The sequence below is a fragment of the Fukomys damarensis genome, unplaced genomic scaffold, assembly GCF_012274545.1.
Source record: "Fukomys damarensis isolate Sample0158 unplaced genomic scaffold, DMR_v1.0_HiC HiC_scaffold_19, whole genome shotgun sequence".
Taxonomy (NCBI): domain Eukaryota; kingdom Metazoa; phylum Chordata; class Mammalia; order Rodentia; family Bathyergidae; genus Fukomys; species Fukomys damarensis.
This window is the reverse complement of record NW_022900931.1, coordinates 36,739,692-36,755,173: the sequence shown is the minus strand read 5'-3', so window position 1 is coordinate 36,755,173 and position 15,482 is coordinate 36,739,692. Positions and strand designations below refer to the sequence as shown.

At 41.5% G+C, this 15,482-nt stretch overlaps 1 protein-coding gene across 1 annotated transcript in view; it reads right to left on the bottom strand.

Moving 5' to 3' along the window:
• Positions 1-15,482, bottom strand: part of Nrp1 (neuropilin 1) — a 141,489-nt gene that overhangs the window by 35,261 nt on the left and 90,746 nt on the right. The window contains exons 7-8 of the mRNA XM_019206154.2: positions 5,697-5,852; positions 2,817-2,961 (exon numbers count right to left, since the gene is read on the bottom strand). Of these exons, the coding sequence (XP_019061699.2) occupies positions 2,817-2,961; positions 5,697-5,852 (301 nt within the window). The remainder of the gene's footprint in view (positions 1-2,816; positions 2,962-5,696; positions 5,853-15,482) is intronic.

Here is a 15,482-nt window from a genome sequence, read left to right as displayed (position 1 = left end):
AAAAAAAAAAAAAAAAAAAAAAAAAAAAAAAATTAAAAGAATTACACTAAGTGACTACTACTATTAGAAACAGCTAACAGAAATATCAAATGCTGATGAGGATGTTTGCAAAAGGAAGCCCTGTACACTCCTGGTAGCAATGTAAGTTAGTAGAGCCGTTTTAGAGAACAGTACGGTGATTCCTCAATGAACAAAAATATTTCTACCATAGGATCCAGCTTCCCCACATCTGGGTATATTTCTGAAGGCATTGAAGTCAGCATAGGAAAGAAATACTTGCATACTCATGTTCACTGCGGTTATTCACGGTAGCTAAGACAGTGGCAAGTCCAGGTGCCTGTCCACAGATGAATGGATTAAACCACACGGTGATCATATGCAGTGGAGACTTAGTCAGCCATAAAGAAGAATGAAATAGTGGCGTTTTCAGAAAAATGGATAGAACCAGAGTTTCTTGTGTTGACTAACAATACACAGAGAGATTGCATGCTTTCTCTCATGTAAGGAAACTTTAAACAAAAAAGCCTAGAAAGAGAGGGCAGACTTTCAGGGAAGAAGGAAGCCGGCGGGAGGGTATGATGGGGTATAATAGGGAGAACGGATCAGCTCTTAGCATGGTACATACGTGTGTGGAAATGTCCCAGGGAAGCCCCTTTGTATGATTGGTAAGATTAAATAATTACAATAAAAAGCATATTATGGGTATGATTAAGACACGAGAATCTAAATGCAGAATCTCATTAAAAAATTGGCTCCTTAAAGGAATTGTAAAATAGACTAAATTTGAAATATTAAAATATCCTAAGCATCTATCTTTCAATAACTAGGGCATTTAGCTATTTTTTTTTCCGGGGATCGAACTTGGATCCTTGCACGTGTGAGGCAGGCAGTGGCATTGCTGAGCTAAATCCCTGGCCGTAACTAGCTATTTTTTAAAAATCCAATAAATTATTTGCCTTCTTTGCTCACAGTCCTAGAATTACCTCTTGGGAAATCTTTATCAAAATTAAAACGGACAATTTTGGTTCAAATAAGTATTTTGTTTAACTAAAAGAATATGACGTAAATCTTCAAGAGGCTAGAAATTCAGAGTTCAGAGTTCAGACTAACATGCTTGGAGTCTCTAGCAAGTTTATTTCATTTTTTAAAAATACAGTGATATGAGATAAAGCTGCAGAAATTTCCACCCGAACCTCAAGGTGACCTTGTTCCTACAAATTTATGGGTAGACTTTGAAATCTGTAATGCTCTGAAATGACCCAGAACTTTCTGTCATTTAACTGCTAATCAAAAATAAAGCCAAGGTTATATGTGACTTTTCAATATTTTTCCTTCTTCCAAACCCCTTCTCACACCCTACTTTCAAGGCCTTGAACTTTTTAAGACTTAGATCCTAAGACAATAAACAAGTCTGCCTCTGGAATGGAAATAAATAAATTTTTTGCATGCAATCAGATAGTTTTTGTTTTCCCAAATGAACTCTGCTGTGAACAAGTGCAGTTTTTGCTGTTTGTTAGGTCATCTCCAAATTGCTTGTAAGTTTGTGGAAAATTCCCTAGGTGATAAATTTTTCCTCCAAAAGTCAATATTTTCTTTCCCTAAAAATAATCATACCAAGAGGACAAAGATAAAAATTAAATACCCTTACTATGTGCACTAACATTATATTAAAGCACAGTTCACAGGAGTTCAGCAGTTCTTTGCTTTTACTTAGTCTATCAGTAGACTGATTCTGTCTTTCAACTTTGCAGTTTACTATGAAGATCACATTTAATACTGTCTTGATTGTTGTTGCTTTTCTAATGGAGGCTTGCGATACATTTACTTAAGTGGAAAGGAATTTGAACAGGACTGCTGTTTAAAACACAAGACAAAATAATCAGGCTGAGATGGAGCTCAATGGTAGAGTGCTTAACAAGCATGCAAGAGGCCCTAGGGTGCAGTCCTATCACCCTCAAACAAAACAAAAACCGAAACAAAACAAGACAAAATACAGTGAAATCAGTGAACAAGTCAGAGCAGCACGAGAGTAGGATGTTCTCTGACTTCCCGCTTTGACCCGGCTGACTTTTTCAGTCACTTCCCCTCTGCACCTCTGAGTACATCACCTTCTTCATCTCTGGAAGTGAATAATCTGTGCACTTACGCCACACGGAATGGGGACTTTTAAAGTCCTCTCGATGTTTAAAAAACAAGTCTTAAATATTAGAAAAAATATTTACAAGTTGATTGGAAGCACTGGTGCCGTATATTCGTTCAACAAATAAATAGATGACACCCAAGGGAAAGTTCTGTGGGTGGCTGGTGAGTAAAAGGCCAAATTCTGGGTGACACTCATAACCATAGCTGATGAGGGCCCTTCTGAATTGCAAAATTAATGAGAGAAAGCCAGTGGAGAACATTTCACGGAGCAGCTAGTTACTGTAAATCTACTAAGTAACGATGAAAAGCATGGAACTCACCCTCACAGAGCTTCCGGCCTACGGGAGAGGAACCACGAGCCAATGCCTACCACACGCCAAATGCATGTGCTAAACTCTTCATTTTCATTATCCCATCCATCAGCACAAGAAGCCTGTGTGGCATGCAGTGCCGTAACTATTTTCCAGGTAAAATAACTAAGGGTTTGAAATCTAAACTTATTGTCCAAAGAAACAGACTAGTGAGTAGCAAGATAGAATTTGAGTTCAGATTTGTCCAAATCCAAAACACATGCTCCTCACTGTCAAGTAAAAGTGACCATGTTAATACCAAGTTATTCTCCCTGCATTGAAGCTTTGTATTGATCTCCTCATTGATCGCCAGCTGGCGCTTACCTGTTATCTTGCAGCCATAGACTTCAAATCTCATAGATATGCCAGTTTCCCAAGTCACAGGTCTGATCCGGATAAATCGAGTTATCAGTGGTTTGGGAAAATTGCCAAAAGCAACATCTGTGGGGTTGGTGTTTCCCTGAAAGATCTAGATGGGAAAAGGAAAGACCATTTATTGACCACTTTTTGGGGTATTTAAATAAAATTAAAAAAATGCTTTCAAAAATGCTTACAAAAATTATTCACAATTTCAGCTTGTCTGTCAAGTCTCAAGCAGTGTTAATAGCTTGTCACGTTATTTATCCAAACGATGGCAATCAGAAAGCATCACGTCCAAAATAGAATGTTGTCCTAATCATCTATTCAGTTTTTTTGAGAGGCTACAGCCCTGAAAGCATTGTTACAAGAATGACATTTATTAAAGGACACAGGCTATTACTGTAAAAAGTGCAGAATGATTAACTTTATCAGAGGACCTATGAAGCCCTGCAGATATTTCACAGGGACTCTCAGTATTTTGCCGTCCCGAGAGCTCTTGAAAAAATGCTTTTGGAGCATAAAGTCTGGCTTTGTAAAATTCTCGTTTTTGTTCCTGGCTGCAGTTCTAAGTTAAGCAGCATTCTCCTTTTTAACTCTGTTCCTTGATGAAAGATCTTATCCTGGACCCGAACTAATGACGTTAATCCTTTTGGGTTCTTGGTAAAATTATATTTTAGTGACCAAAGTCAAAACTGAATGATGAATGATATTTAATTGCAAATCAGCTTTCCCAGGGCTTCTGGTTTAAAGTGAGTCATTTTACTCCAAGGAAGGCAAAGCATGTGAATACAAAGGTAATGACGGCCCAAGCATGAACCAGTGTCCCACAGGGCCTGTGGGGGCCACTCTGCCAGGACAGAGGCTGCAGCTGGGCTGTCTCCAAGGTCTCTGATGGAGGAGACTTTGTCATCTGATGAACACTTGGCTCCGGGGGGAGTGACGGCTCTGCTGGGTTCTGTGTCAGCCCTGGGCTGGGAAATCCTATGTGGAAGCAGCCTTTCAGTCCCGTGCTCTGTGCTCCCTGTGTTGTGCTCCTCTGCGTGACCCCTCAGGTGGCCCAACCAGAGTGCTGTGGGGCTGAGGGTGTGCAAACTTCATTTGGTGCAAATGGCCCAAGCAACCAGAAGAGGTCAAATGAGCAGATGGTTAGCCTAATGTGTCTCGGGATGATTTATATTGGAATCTATCCTCCTGTGGGGTCTTGAGCTTCTGCCCTGCTTGCGTCAGCATCTCTGTCTGGAAAGGACCATTGGGGGAGCATTTTGGATAGTAAAGGAGGACCAGCGGCCAAGAGGGGTAGCACCCTGGATGTTACTGTCCTCACACCCAAGGAGTCCCATTCACAGGTCAGGTGGGAGTGCTCTGCACATCTTGAGGGGCACACGCTTTGCTCCCACCAAGGAGCTCCCCATTGTAAACTGACAAGCGTGCAAGTGAACACGTTCTGTGCAAAACAGAGAGGGCAGTGGGAGGCTGCTCCTGCTGAGATGTGGCCAATGCTGCAGAGGAAGGAGGAAAGAGAGACAGAGAGCGTCTCAGGTGCAGAGAAAGGGAGGTGGGCAGGGACTGGGCTCCAGTGGGATGTGCTCAGGTCCTGGAGCTTCGGTTAAAGTCCTCAGACAGATGTCAGGTTTACATCTCTGCAGAACCGTCCCTGTTCTTTCTGCCTCCCTCCCTGGAAGCCCTTTTGAGTGCCTGTACAGACTCCTCCAGAATCTTTAGATGCTTGCGACAGTTCCACCCGCGGAATCACAATGGTCTTCCCCAATCTCCATAAATGTGGACTGTGAGGCTTCTTCTTTCCCAGACAGTAAAACAGATTCCACACCCTCCAGGGCTGGACAGGCCTCGAACTTGCCTTTTACAGAACCCTCCTCCCACAGGGCAGCAGTCCACCTCTGTCTGCTCCTACCCTACTGGGCCCAGGTGAGAAGGGCTGTCTTGCTGTCCGTCAAAGGGCATGAAGAGTTCCTCTCTCACTTCATACTCTGGAGGCTCTTCTCAGTTCCAGACCCAGAAAGAGAAAACCAAGGCCAGGAATGCTCAAAAGTCAGTCAAGGACGTGTTCACTGGCTTCTCTCCAAGCTCCTGATGTCAAGTTACCTGAATCTTTGCCACTATCCTTGTCAGTTCTCTGTGTTTGACTCTGTCTCCAGGGCAAACTTTTAATTTTAGGAAAACAGTGAAGATGAATTCTCAAAAATCTTTTGATTAACAAACCAGAGCAAGTGTAACTTCAAATAAACAGGCAGACAGAGAAAAGGCAAAGCACCCAGGGACACCTCAGGGTGTGAGTTGCTTCCCTGGTTGGAAGCAGTAAGGAGGTAGTGTGTCATCTGCGTGACCGCCTTTAGTTCTCAGTGTTCCTACAAGAAACAGCCAAAAGCACTTGCAAATTAGTCTGTGAGCCACTCAGGGTACACAGAAGGTGTTTTCTAAAACAAGCCCAGCACAGAGAGGAAGAAAAAAAAAAAGAGTTTATGAAAGGGAATGAAAAATTATAGGTAGAAAAAAACTGAAACAAAATTCCTAAGGTTCTAAGAGGACAAAGCCTGTCCTACACATCGTCCATGTCCCCTTGGGAGGTTTAAAGTGATTCTCGCCTGAGTCTGTCACTTCATTTGGCTGACACTGACTTTTCTTGGACATCTCATGTAATTTCTCCTTGGCTTCTGGGTCTGGGAACATGAGACCCCTTGGTCAGATTTAAACCTCTAATTGCACTCTTCATTTTCAGCCAATTTAAAAATAAACTAGGCTGGACAGAAAGCTCCCAAACAAACAAGTAGAAACTGATCATCCATTTAAAAGACAGGAGTGTTTGAGCATGACAGCAAAACTTACCACAGGTTTATTGCCTTCTTTTATGGTGATCCAGTCATCCTCGTTGGAGCTGATGTCCACTCTGTAAGTCTTGACGTAATATTTCTTCTTTGTTTCCTTGGAAATGGCCCCCTGGGTTCCGATAGCAGTGACAAAACGCAGGAGGCCCAGGTCCACCTACAACGCAATGACAAGTGTGGTCAGTAGCGGCCCCTGCACTGCTACAACACGGAGTGTTTCGCTTCTGTTTTAATGGGCTCTGCATGCTCATCTCCATTTACCCGCGATCGCCTGGGCTTGATTCCACCAGGTATCCACAGCCCATCCCCATCCGTCCCTACAGACAGGCAAAGACGGCAACTGCCGTGGCTGAGTCCTATTGCTGGAAGAAAGATGAGACGTTCTCTTCACTGCAACCAAGACTGTATGATCCCTGGCTTAGAAGTGAAAACTGGGTTCAGTATCACACCATTATTTTTCTAAGCCATTAAGCATACTTTCCATTCTATGAACAGAAAATCAAGATAAACAAAGCAAACACACACACTGGACACTGGAGAGGGCTGGGCTAGGATTCACATTGAACACGATCCTATTTCCCAACCTCTTCAGTATCCTCCCTCCTCCCAGCGAGATGCAGGCCCAACTAAAACAGACTTAAAGCACCAGCAGTGCTGTGGTTTGGTAAATGAGCCATAGATACAGAACCTGGAATGGAGTGAGGATTTTTAAAGAAGAGAGGGAATCTTTAAATTTCCTCTTTCCCTGAGTCTTCCCAGAGTCTTGCTTCCTTTAGCAGGGTTGCCAGGCCTCACTAGGGTAGAATCATGTCTCCAGGCAACAGCTACCAGGACTTGTGAGCTTGTCCCAGTAGGTGTCCAGTGGAGAAGGTCCCTCATGTGACCTGGGGTCTCCCTGGCTTCCACTCTCCCCAGCTTATCTCGCACCCCTGCAGGCTGGGCTACTTGGATACGACAGTGACAAATTTTGCTCTGCTACCTGCTCCAACCCTTGACACGCCGCAAAGCAACTGCCAGGTGACCGTGAGCTGGGACTTCTAAAACCATGAGCCACAGTGCACCTTTTCTCTTTATAGGCTGTTTATCTTGAGCATTTGTTATAGTATTGGAAAGCTGACTAACACAACCTTTCAACTCCTTGTGTAATTACTTTATTCATACGCCTTATAGACAGTTCCAGTAAAGTTAAATATTTTAAAAGTTTTATTATTTTCATAACTAATAATTTAAGCAAAAGTTTAAAATACAACTCATTACTAGTTTCTATATATCAGAATTTTTTTCAGTGTTCTTTTATCAACTTATTTGATTTTTCCTATAATTGTTTTTTTTCCCCTCTTTATATGGCTAGTGTTACATAGAAATAAATGAAATGTGCTTGAAGAAGTGAAACATATCAAAATATGGTAAATAGTATTTAAAGGATACAGGAAATAGCTGCAAGATACAAATGATTAGCATTGACAAGATACTTTACCAGTACAACATTTACCTTTAAAGGTAACAGAAGGCCATTTTCCTTGAAACTAACAACAAAAGCAAAGCAAAGCAGAATAAAACAAAACCCTCACCCACACCTGAATCTTGCTTCCCAGCTGCTACATGACAACCCAATTTCCAGAAAACAATATTTCAATTAACCCTCCAGTGCCTACAGGCCATGAACACCTGAAGTTTCCATGTTATGCACAGCCTGGTTCATGAAGAATGGTGATTGTCTTTCATGAATTGCCATTTTCCTGCAGGCCCTTGGAGCAGTTAAATCAAGGAATTGCCAATTCACTTTAAAACTGAATCAAGGGCTACATGGGGGGAAAAAGCACGCAATGAAGCCAGTTGGAAGTTACATGATCTAACAAAAGTAGATTTCCATAATCTAATTTAAGTGAAATAAATCATAGACAAGCTTAAATATCACATGGTTTGTCTTATATGAGAAACTCAAACTATAAACAAAGAGCAAAATGAAAGATAGGTAATAGGAAGTAGAGAGACAGATCATTCTCAAACGGGAAGGACATCAAGAGATGAGATGGGAGGGTGGAGGGAAAGGGGATGAAAAACGAATTGGGATGAGTTGCCTACAAGTCGCAACTCCCAGTGAGGAATGTGATCACTATGCACTGTAAACGTGGACTGATAAAAAATTTTAAAGAACCAATAGTACAATAGTAGAGTTCCTCTGGGAAGGGTGTGGGTACCATTCAACACCAAACATCTTTATTTCATTTCCCTGATTTAAAGGGTGTAAATTCTACGCTCTGCATGCTTCCTCCAGATTTAGGAGAGAAAAGGAGCATGATTTTTTTAGTAGAAATTAACATTTTAGGAGAATGATATTGGATGTTTTAAATTTTAATTTACATACAATATTTACTCAACACATTTTTCATCAAGTGCACATACTTGGTAACTGAAATTTGTACATTTTCCCAAAGGCGAGCCATGGTACATTGAATGAATGTTTTAAAATTTCTATGCCCTTCATGTACAAATTTCAAAAAGAAGAGGCAATCAATGATTGACAAGTTAGCAAATAAAAAAAGTAGTTAAATTTGCATTTCTGGTTAAAAAAAAGAAATAATTTAAATTTATTTATATTCCATGTAATCTTTGAGGCTATGCTTCTACAAATAACTGATTTATTAATCACTTACTTGAAATTCACATTTAACTGGGTGTTCTGAATGTTACTCTCACTAGATTTCAAACAAACAGGTGATTTTAAAGTTGCTATGAAGATTTTGATTCCATAAAGCTTCAATCTCAATGCTAATTCTCCACATGGCTGTGCTGAACAGTTCAACTGTTTTCTTAAGCTCTCCGAACACTTAGTGCTTTCCTGGCTGTCCACTGAGTCATGCCAACACCACATCTGCATTCAAGCTGAAGGGTCCTTAAAATCTTGAAGTCCAAGGGAGTGTGAGGCAGAGATATTGAAATAAACCTTTCCCGTCAAACTTATAGATGGCTCTTCAGTTTGGAAATAATTGAATCCCCCCAAAGTGCATCATTCAGTTTGAGTCATTTAGGAAAAGCTCTAGAATTTAATTCCATGGCTGCTCTTTCCCTACTTTTATAATTTTGTGTGTTGAGTGAAATTCAGTTACTAGGCAGGGAAGAAGTTAACTGGTATGAACTAGAAGGGTCAAGAAATCCTAACATCCAAGGAAGAAGCAATAGATAGGAATTAACTGGCACACACCCCAAACCATCCAAGACCCTAGACACAAAGGCCCACAAAAGCACATGCATGAATCACTCATAAAAAAGATGTTTTCTTCTCTCCACAGCAATGAAATGCATTCGCAACCCCCCTTATAATCGCACAAAGTTTCCTGCTGTGCTTTAAAATTCTGCAGATTCTCTATTTGCCGCACGGGAATACTTGAAATTTCATTTCATTTTTCTCCCTAGCATTACTGCCACTGGGTTTAGCAAAGATGGATGACAATCTCACCACATGATGAGGGCTGGGACCTACACCCAGGCAATTAAAACCGGATGGCACCCAGAACTCTACCTAGATGCAGCTCCCCCAGGCCTGCAGATTCTCATGGCAAAATCAGGGCAGTTCCTATTGAGAGTCCTTTCTCTTCAAGTGCCTTTGGGGAATTCTCTTGGGAAACGACCCACACTTACCCCTAACACGCGGGAGAGTGTCTGGGAGGCAAACTCCACAAAGATTGCCCTGCCTTATAAGCGTCATGGCTTATATACTGGTGTCTGTCAGGAGAGCCAGAGGATTGTGTCTTGGTGATTATATCTGAAGATTTTAAGAGGGGGTCATTCCCAAATTTGCTACTTTAGTGTAAAGATTATTCTGAGCTGAAGGCAACTGAGAATCAAATGATGCAAGAAAAGTTCTCTGTCCAGCTTTTTTCCACCTAGATCAGGGCATATATTTCCCTTTCTGCAGGTGGCTTCAACTTCTGCTCCTGTACGGGGGAGGACAGTGCCTCTCAAATCACTGCAGAGAGGCAGCACCGAGAGGAATGTTTCAGAACAAACTTTACTGAAATGACATGTATTTACCACTACTTCACCTCAGATACTCCCCTACAACTTATCAGCCTTAGAAGCCCCAAACCCTTTGTCATTTCTCCAGTCTTTATTGCCCTTTGTTAAAATGGGATATGATACCCAAGTCTAACTGCTTCTTTGGGTTTTTACTTCCTTTCTATGACGCCCCCATGACATTAAGTTAAAAATGTCAGCAGAATTTGTATACTTTTTAAAAAAATTGTTAATCTATCTTCTGTCTGTTTAATTTGCTGGCCCATTTACGAACCTGAATAGGTACCAGAACAGCTTTTTTCATTTAGCTCTAGCTTTTACAAGCCTATTCTTCCTGGCATATCTTTCTCAGGTAATCAAGGCAGTGACCTCAATCCACCTTTGCTGCACTTCTTTCCCTTCAACTGTATTCTTCAGCCACATTAAAATATTTGTAGTACCTGACAGAAGCTTTCTCTGGCAGCCTGTCTTGACAGGTAATGTTTTTTTGCCTTAAAAATAACCTTTGCTTCTTTTCGACCAGAAATAACCTTTTCACCTTCTTAGCCCAGTAGACTAAGTCATTTTCACGACCCCAGTGTGTTTTGTGCACAGCTCCTGCCTCTAGCACTCAAATCATCTTACTACATTCTTGTTCTACCTCCTCTTCCACTTTTATGCTTTTCTTTGAAAAATATCCCCTTTTCTGTATAGCCAATAGATGCCCACTCAAAATTCATAAAATGTAGTAAAGATTACAGAAGAAAAGAAAATCCCCATAAAACCACCACCGGGAAATGATCATTGATATATAACATTCCAGAGTTTTTTCTATGCAAAGTCTATACAAGTATGTTTTGCTATTATATAAATTAAGTCACATTACCTGTATGTTTGATAACCTGCCTTTTTCTTTATGGATGTATTTCTATACTAATCATACATTTTCTTTCTTTCTTTTCTCATACATTTTTTCTATATCATCATTTTTAATGGTCTCCCAATGGGATTCCATGGTACAGCGAGCAGAGCAAAATCTATTTTGTCAGTCTGCCACTTGGGAACATTCAGGTATTGCAGGTACTCAACTGACAGACCTTCACTTAGCGGGCACCTTCAGCTGCTTATCTGCTAGGTTCTGTGTCAAGTAGTTAGTATACAAAGGGCTGCAAAATAGTGGGAAACACAGACAAATAATTACAGAATGAGGTAAAGGAAGTAAGTTATCAAAAAATTAGATAGGGGAAACTGGAGAAATTTCAGTGACATTTAGGTCCATGTTGCATCCTGAAGGGTATGCGGTAGGTTCTTATACGTGGACACAAAGGGCAAGAATGTTCCAGGGAGAAGGGGGGGCCGGAAGTGCTGAGGCAAGTAGGAGGGGATTAATGAATGAAGTAACACGTGCTCAGCAACCTATGCATTTCCCTCAGCACTGTAGAGATTCTTGATTAAAAAAAAAATACTAGCCAGGCATGGTATATCAATATAAAATTCTGAACTGAGGTTTTCCTTCCACTGTGTCCCATGTGCAAAGAGAAGGCACTGTTGGCAGATGTAGAAGTGGAATTCCCAAGCTTTTCATTTTGGATCCAAAAGGACCCAAGTAGAAGAAATCAGTTATGCTTTTCTCCTCCTGGGGAGGAGTGGAGTGGAGTGGCAGGTCCTGGGTGCCGAGGGCCTTTCATGGCTCAGGGTTATTACCATACCCTGACTTGTTCTTTGTGGTCAGCCATTTCCAGAAACAATCCACACATGCTTTATGGCCATAGCATTGTCTTAATAATGACAGGAAACACATTCCACAGATAAAGAGAAGCAAGGAGAGGCACACATTTCACTGGGAATCACTCGAAGACAAAGCAGCACGTTTTCAGCATTGTGTAGTAAATCATGCAACAAATCTTTGCAAACTGCTGGTTAAACAGCAGCATGCAGCCTCTGAGCCATGAAATGAATATCATTGCTTCCTATAATAACATATAACCAGCTATTGGTGATGCCATAATGTGGAAAGCCTCATTTCTAAAATGAAAATCTGTCTTGCTCAATAAAATACTGTCCATTGAGCTGGCACTGCTGGCAAGGGAATGTTTACCTGCTTTTAATGCTCCCAAGGCAGATCAGTACAGCAGGCTGAAAAAATAAAGGACAAAGAGCCAAAGTCTGATTAAAAACAGGAAAATAATTTGAGGGGGCGGTTGGGAGAGACTATGTTGAATTTTCTGTACAGCGTCTCTGGTGACTTAAAGAGCTGTTTAATCCATCACTTGACACCATAAGCTAAAGAAAATATTTTTTAGCAATTGTCTCATTTCCTTAGATAAAGCACATGTTCTCTGACAGAGTCTGAGAATGTGAACATCATGGCTACTCTAAGTTGTGTGGGCTTAATCCACACACAGCCCGACTGTTGTGTTCTTGAAACGCAGGCTCTGACGCTTCTCACAGTTACCAATTGTCTATACAGTAGATAGTAGTGTAATTCTCTCTCACTTTATATGTTTTCTCACTATTACTGTATTACATACAAAAATCCTGCTAGCTAAAATTATTTTTATTAATAGAACACTTCTATGTATTTCTTAAGAGTAAAATCTGTATGCATGATCCCTTTCAATTCTTTGATCAATCATACCAGAAAGATTTTATAGGCAAATAAATCAAGGAAAAAGTGATATGTGCATGTTGTTCAGAGTTACCGTAACTTATTAGTGATTGAGCACTGATTTACACCCAGATCTGACCAGTGGCCTATGAAGGAGCCAGTGTATCCAGGGTCTACAATTCATATTTTAAATCCTTGAGCACTTAAAGGTAACTTATGATTTCTTAGTCAATAGTAATGAAATCCAATAGCTTTTCTTTTTGGAAACTGTATATTTTGTACAATTATAGGGATATGTGGCCATTTAGGATTGATTTGTTTATCAGTTTAAAATTTATGTTGGCTACCAGGAAGTACAATTTTGCAAATGATTACACTGTTGAAAAACAAGACTGTGGCTATGGATCATTTTTAGCAAAAGATAATGAGTAAGCATTTTAAGATTCTGGTAAAGAATAAAAATATCCAACTACAAGAAAAGTTGCAGTACATACAGGATGAATCTCATCAATTCTGTTTCTAGTCTTAATTGCCTGAATTAATCCTTTTTTTCCATAGTCCACTGAAAGCAAAGCATTTTTCAGATGGAAACAAAACTACTGGTTGCTACAAACCTTGGCTGATAGTAAAACAATTCCAAGTGAATGAACTGATGTATTTTCCTAACAGAGACATGAGCCTCACTCAGCCAGTTGGAATAACATCAGCTAAGGTTGTTGCAGACCAGAGGCAGGGGAAAGCCTGTCTTCTCTCAATGCCTCTGTGCTTGAGCAACACAAGAAGGAAAGGGGCAAGAGAGACAAAGTCCCCAGCAAGCTGATCTCCATCATTTTGGGCAGATCCAAGAAGATAATGCTTGTGTGGGCTCTGGGCAGCATCTGTATTCATGGCACACTCTTCCATTCTCATGTTAATTTATTTAGCATAAATCAGAAGCAACTAATTAAGAAAGAAATATTTAATTCTGACATGTCTTTGAACTGCAGTTCCATCTGGTTCTGTTTGAATAGTGAAATCTGCTGTCGTTGTTAAAATTGGCAAGAAATGAGAGGGGCTCTTCGCTGCAGCAGGTTACTGGGTGAGCGCTTCTGCTGGAGAAGCTTCCAGAATCCCACTACCCAAACCATTCCAGGGTGGAAGTCCCAGAGCCCAAGTGTGGAGGAGGAGAAGGCTCTCTGGGGTGGGGACCCCGGCCCGGGCCAGCGTTCCTCATAGCGATGGTTACAGTGTCAGGCTCTGAATGGCATTCAGTTGACAGCAATGCATAGAACCATGGTGCCCCATCAGAAAACACTTGGCTTATTTTACAAAACACATTTAAGGTAAATATTAAAAAGCATTTATTCTCCCTGCATATATGCGTATTCAGGAAAACCAGACTAACATTCCATTATCAAGTCCCCTCTTGCTTACACCTATAAAGTCTGCATGCCAGGACACAACACATCCTCATAACCAAGAGAGAGAAAATGAAAAAAGCAGTGGGGCTTTAGAGACTCTGGGACACAAGTGTTCAGTGCTAAAGGCAACTGGAAACCTCCATGACAAGTTAAAGAGGAAGGCTTCTTAAGTCTTAATGCTTTAGAAAAGATTGTTCCAAATAATTTCACGTCAACCAGTGAAATCTTTTCTACCTCCAAACAAAGAATTGCTTGTGTCATGTGAAGCAGTGGATGGCTAGCTCAGAAACCTTTTATAACGTGGTCAGAATGACATTTCCATTGCCCCCTCTTCCAACTAAGACACTCAGGAACTCTGGTTGGATGGTGAAAGATTCAGAGACTTAATGCTTTCAGTGAACATTTTTTGAATGCCTATTTGTAAGTTACATTTAATTTAAAACCTGAGTCTAATCCTTTGATCTGGAAAGGGGACAAGTACTCAGCAAAGGCCAAATATAAGCCCCAGGAACTTGGCTCACAATTTAACTTAAATTTTTATAATAAAAATTGCCTAACTGCATAATTAGAAGGAGCGCTCCTGTGCTATTGCAAAGTAGAGTGATTACAGATAACGTACTGCATATTTCAAAAATCTAAAAAAAAGGATTTTTAATGTTTTCACCCTACATAAACGATAAATATCTGAGGAGATAGATATGTTTATCCTGATACAAATATTACAATATGTACATAGATTGAAACGTCACATGGTACATCCCTTAATATGTATAAGTTTTACTTGTTTATGTCAAGTCAAAAATTTTTAACCATTACCGAACTAGAGTTTCTGAACAGAGAAAAATAAATATGCTTCAATTTTAGAACAATTCTAACCAGCCTCAACTATGTTCAAGAGGGATGAAAATCTCCCGGTGCAAGGCCTCCGGGAAGAGTCCGGGTACGCGTTCTTAGCGAAGAATTCGCGAGCACCCGTTCCGAGGGGTTCCTGCATGCTCAGGGCTCTCCTGCCAGGACTCTGCAACACCCACGGGAACCAGGAAAGGGTTCTGCGAGTGAAAGACTAGAAGGTAGACACCGCCTGGGGTGGGCTTGAGCACGCGCCCGGGGCGAATGTGGCTGACGTGACTGACCACGCCCAGGGGCCCTGGACATCCTGGGACAGGACCGCTCTGTGCACCTACGTCTCTGCTCCTGGCCTCGCCCCTGACAAAGCAGAGTGCATAGTGACAGAAGAACGGACAAAGGATGAGCCACGGGGACGCAGGTCGGCAGCACAACCTGATCTGCCTGCATATCACAGTAGGAGGACTCTCTGATGTGGCTAAAATATCGATCAGTATTATTAAAAATACCTTGGGACGGCCACTCTGTACCAGGCAGTACTCTGTGTACGCCCTTGTGTTTTTGGTTCTCTTGCCTCGTGAGAAGCTTGATTACGGGCATGTGGCGCAGCGTCCAGAAATTAAGTGCCGACTTTCTCCGCTCACAACATGTCCTTCCGCAATCACCCGGGCACAGGCAGCTTTCACACACGAGGGGGCTGAGACACAGACCAGGTCTGACCCTTACTTAGACCCGAGCGATGCACACACTGGTGTGGCCCCACGCGCACAGCGGTGTCTTGAAGTCCAGACATAGTGTCGAAGCCAAATACGCTGAATTAAACTGAAGGCCGTCAAGCGTTCAGATAAAAATGCCCAACTCAGTTCAACACACAAGTATGTGCCCTGGGCCCTTGGGCGGGGTGGGGGGGCGCATGGGACTACATGGCAATAATCAC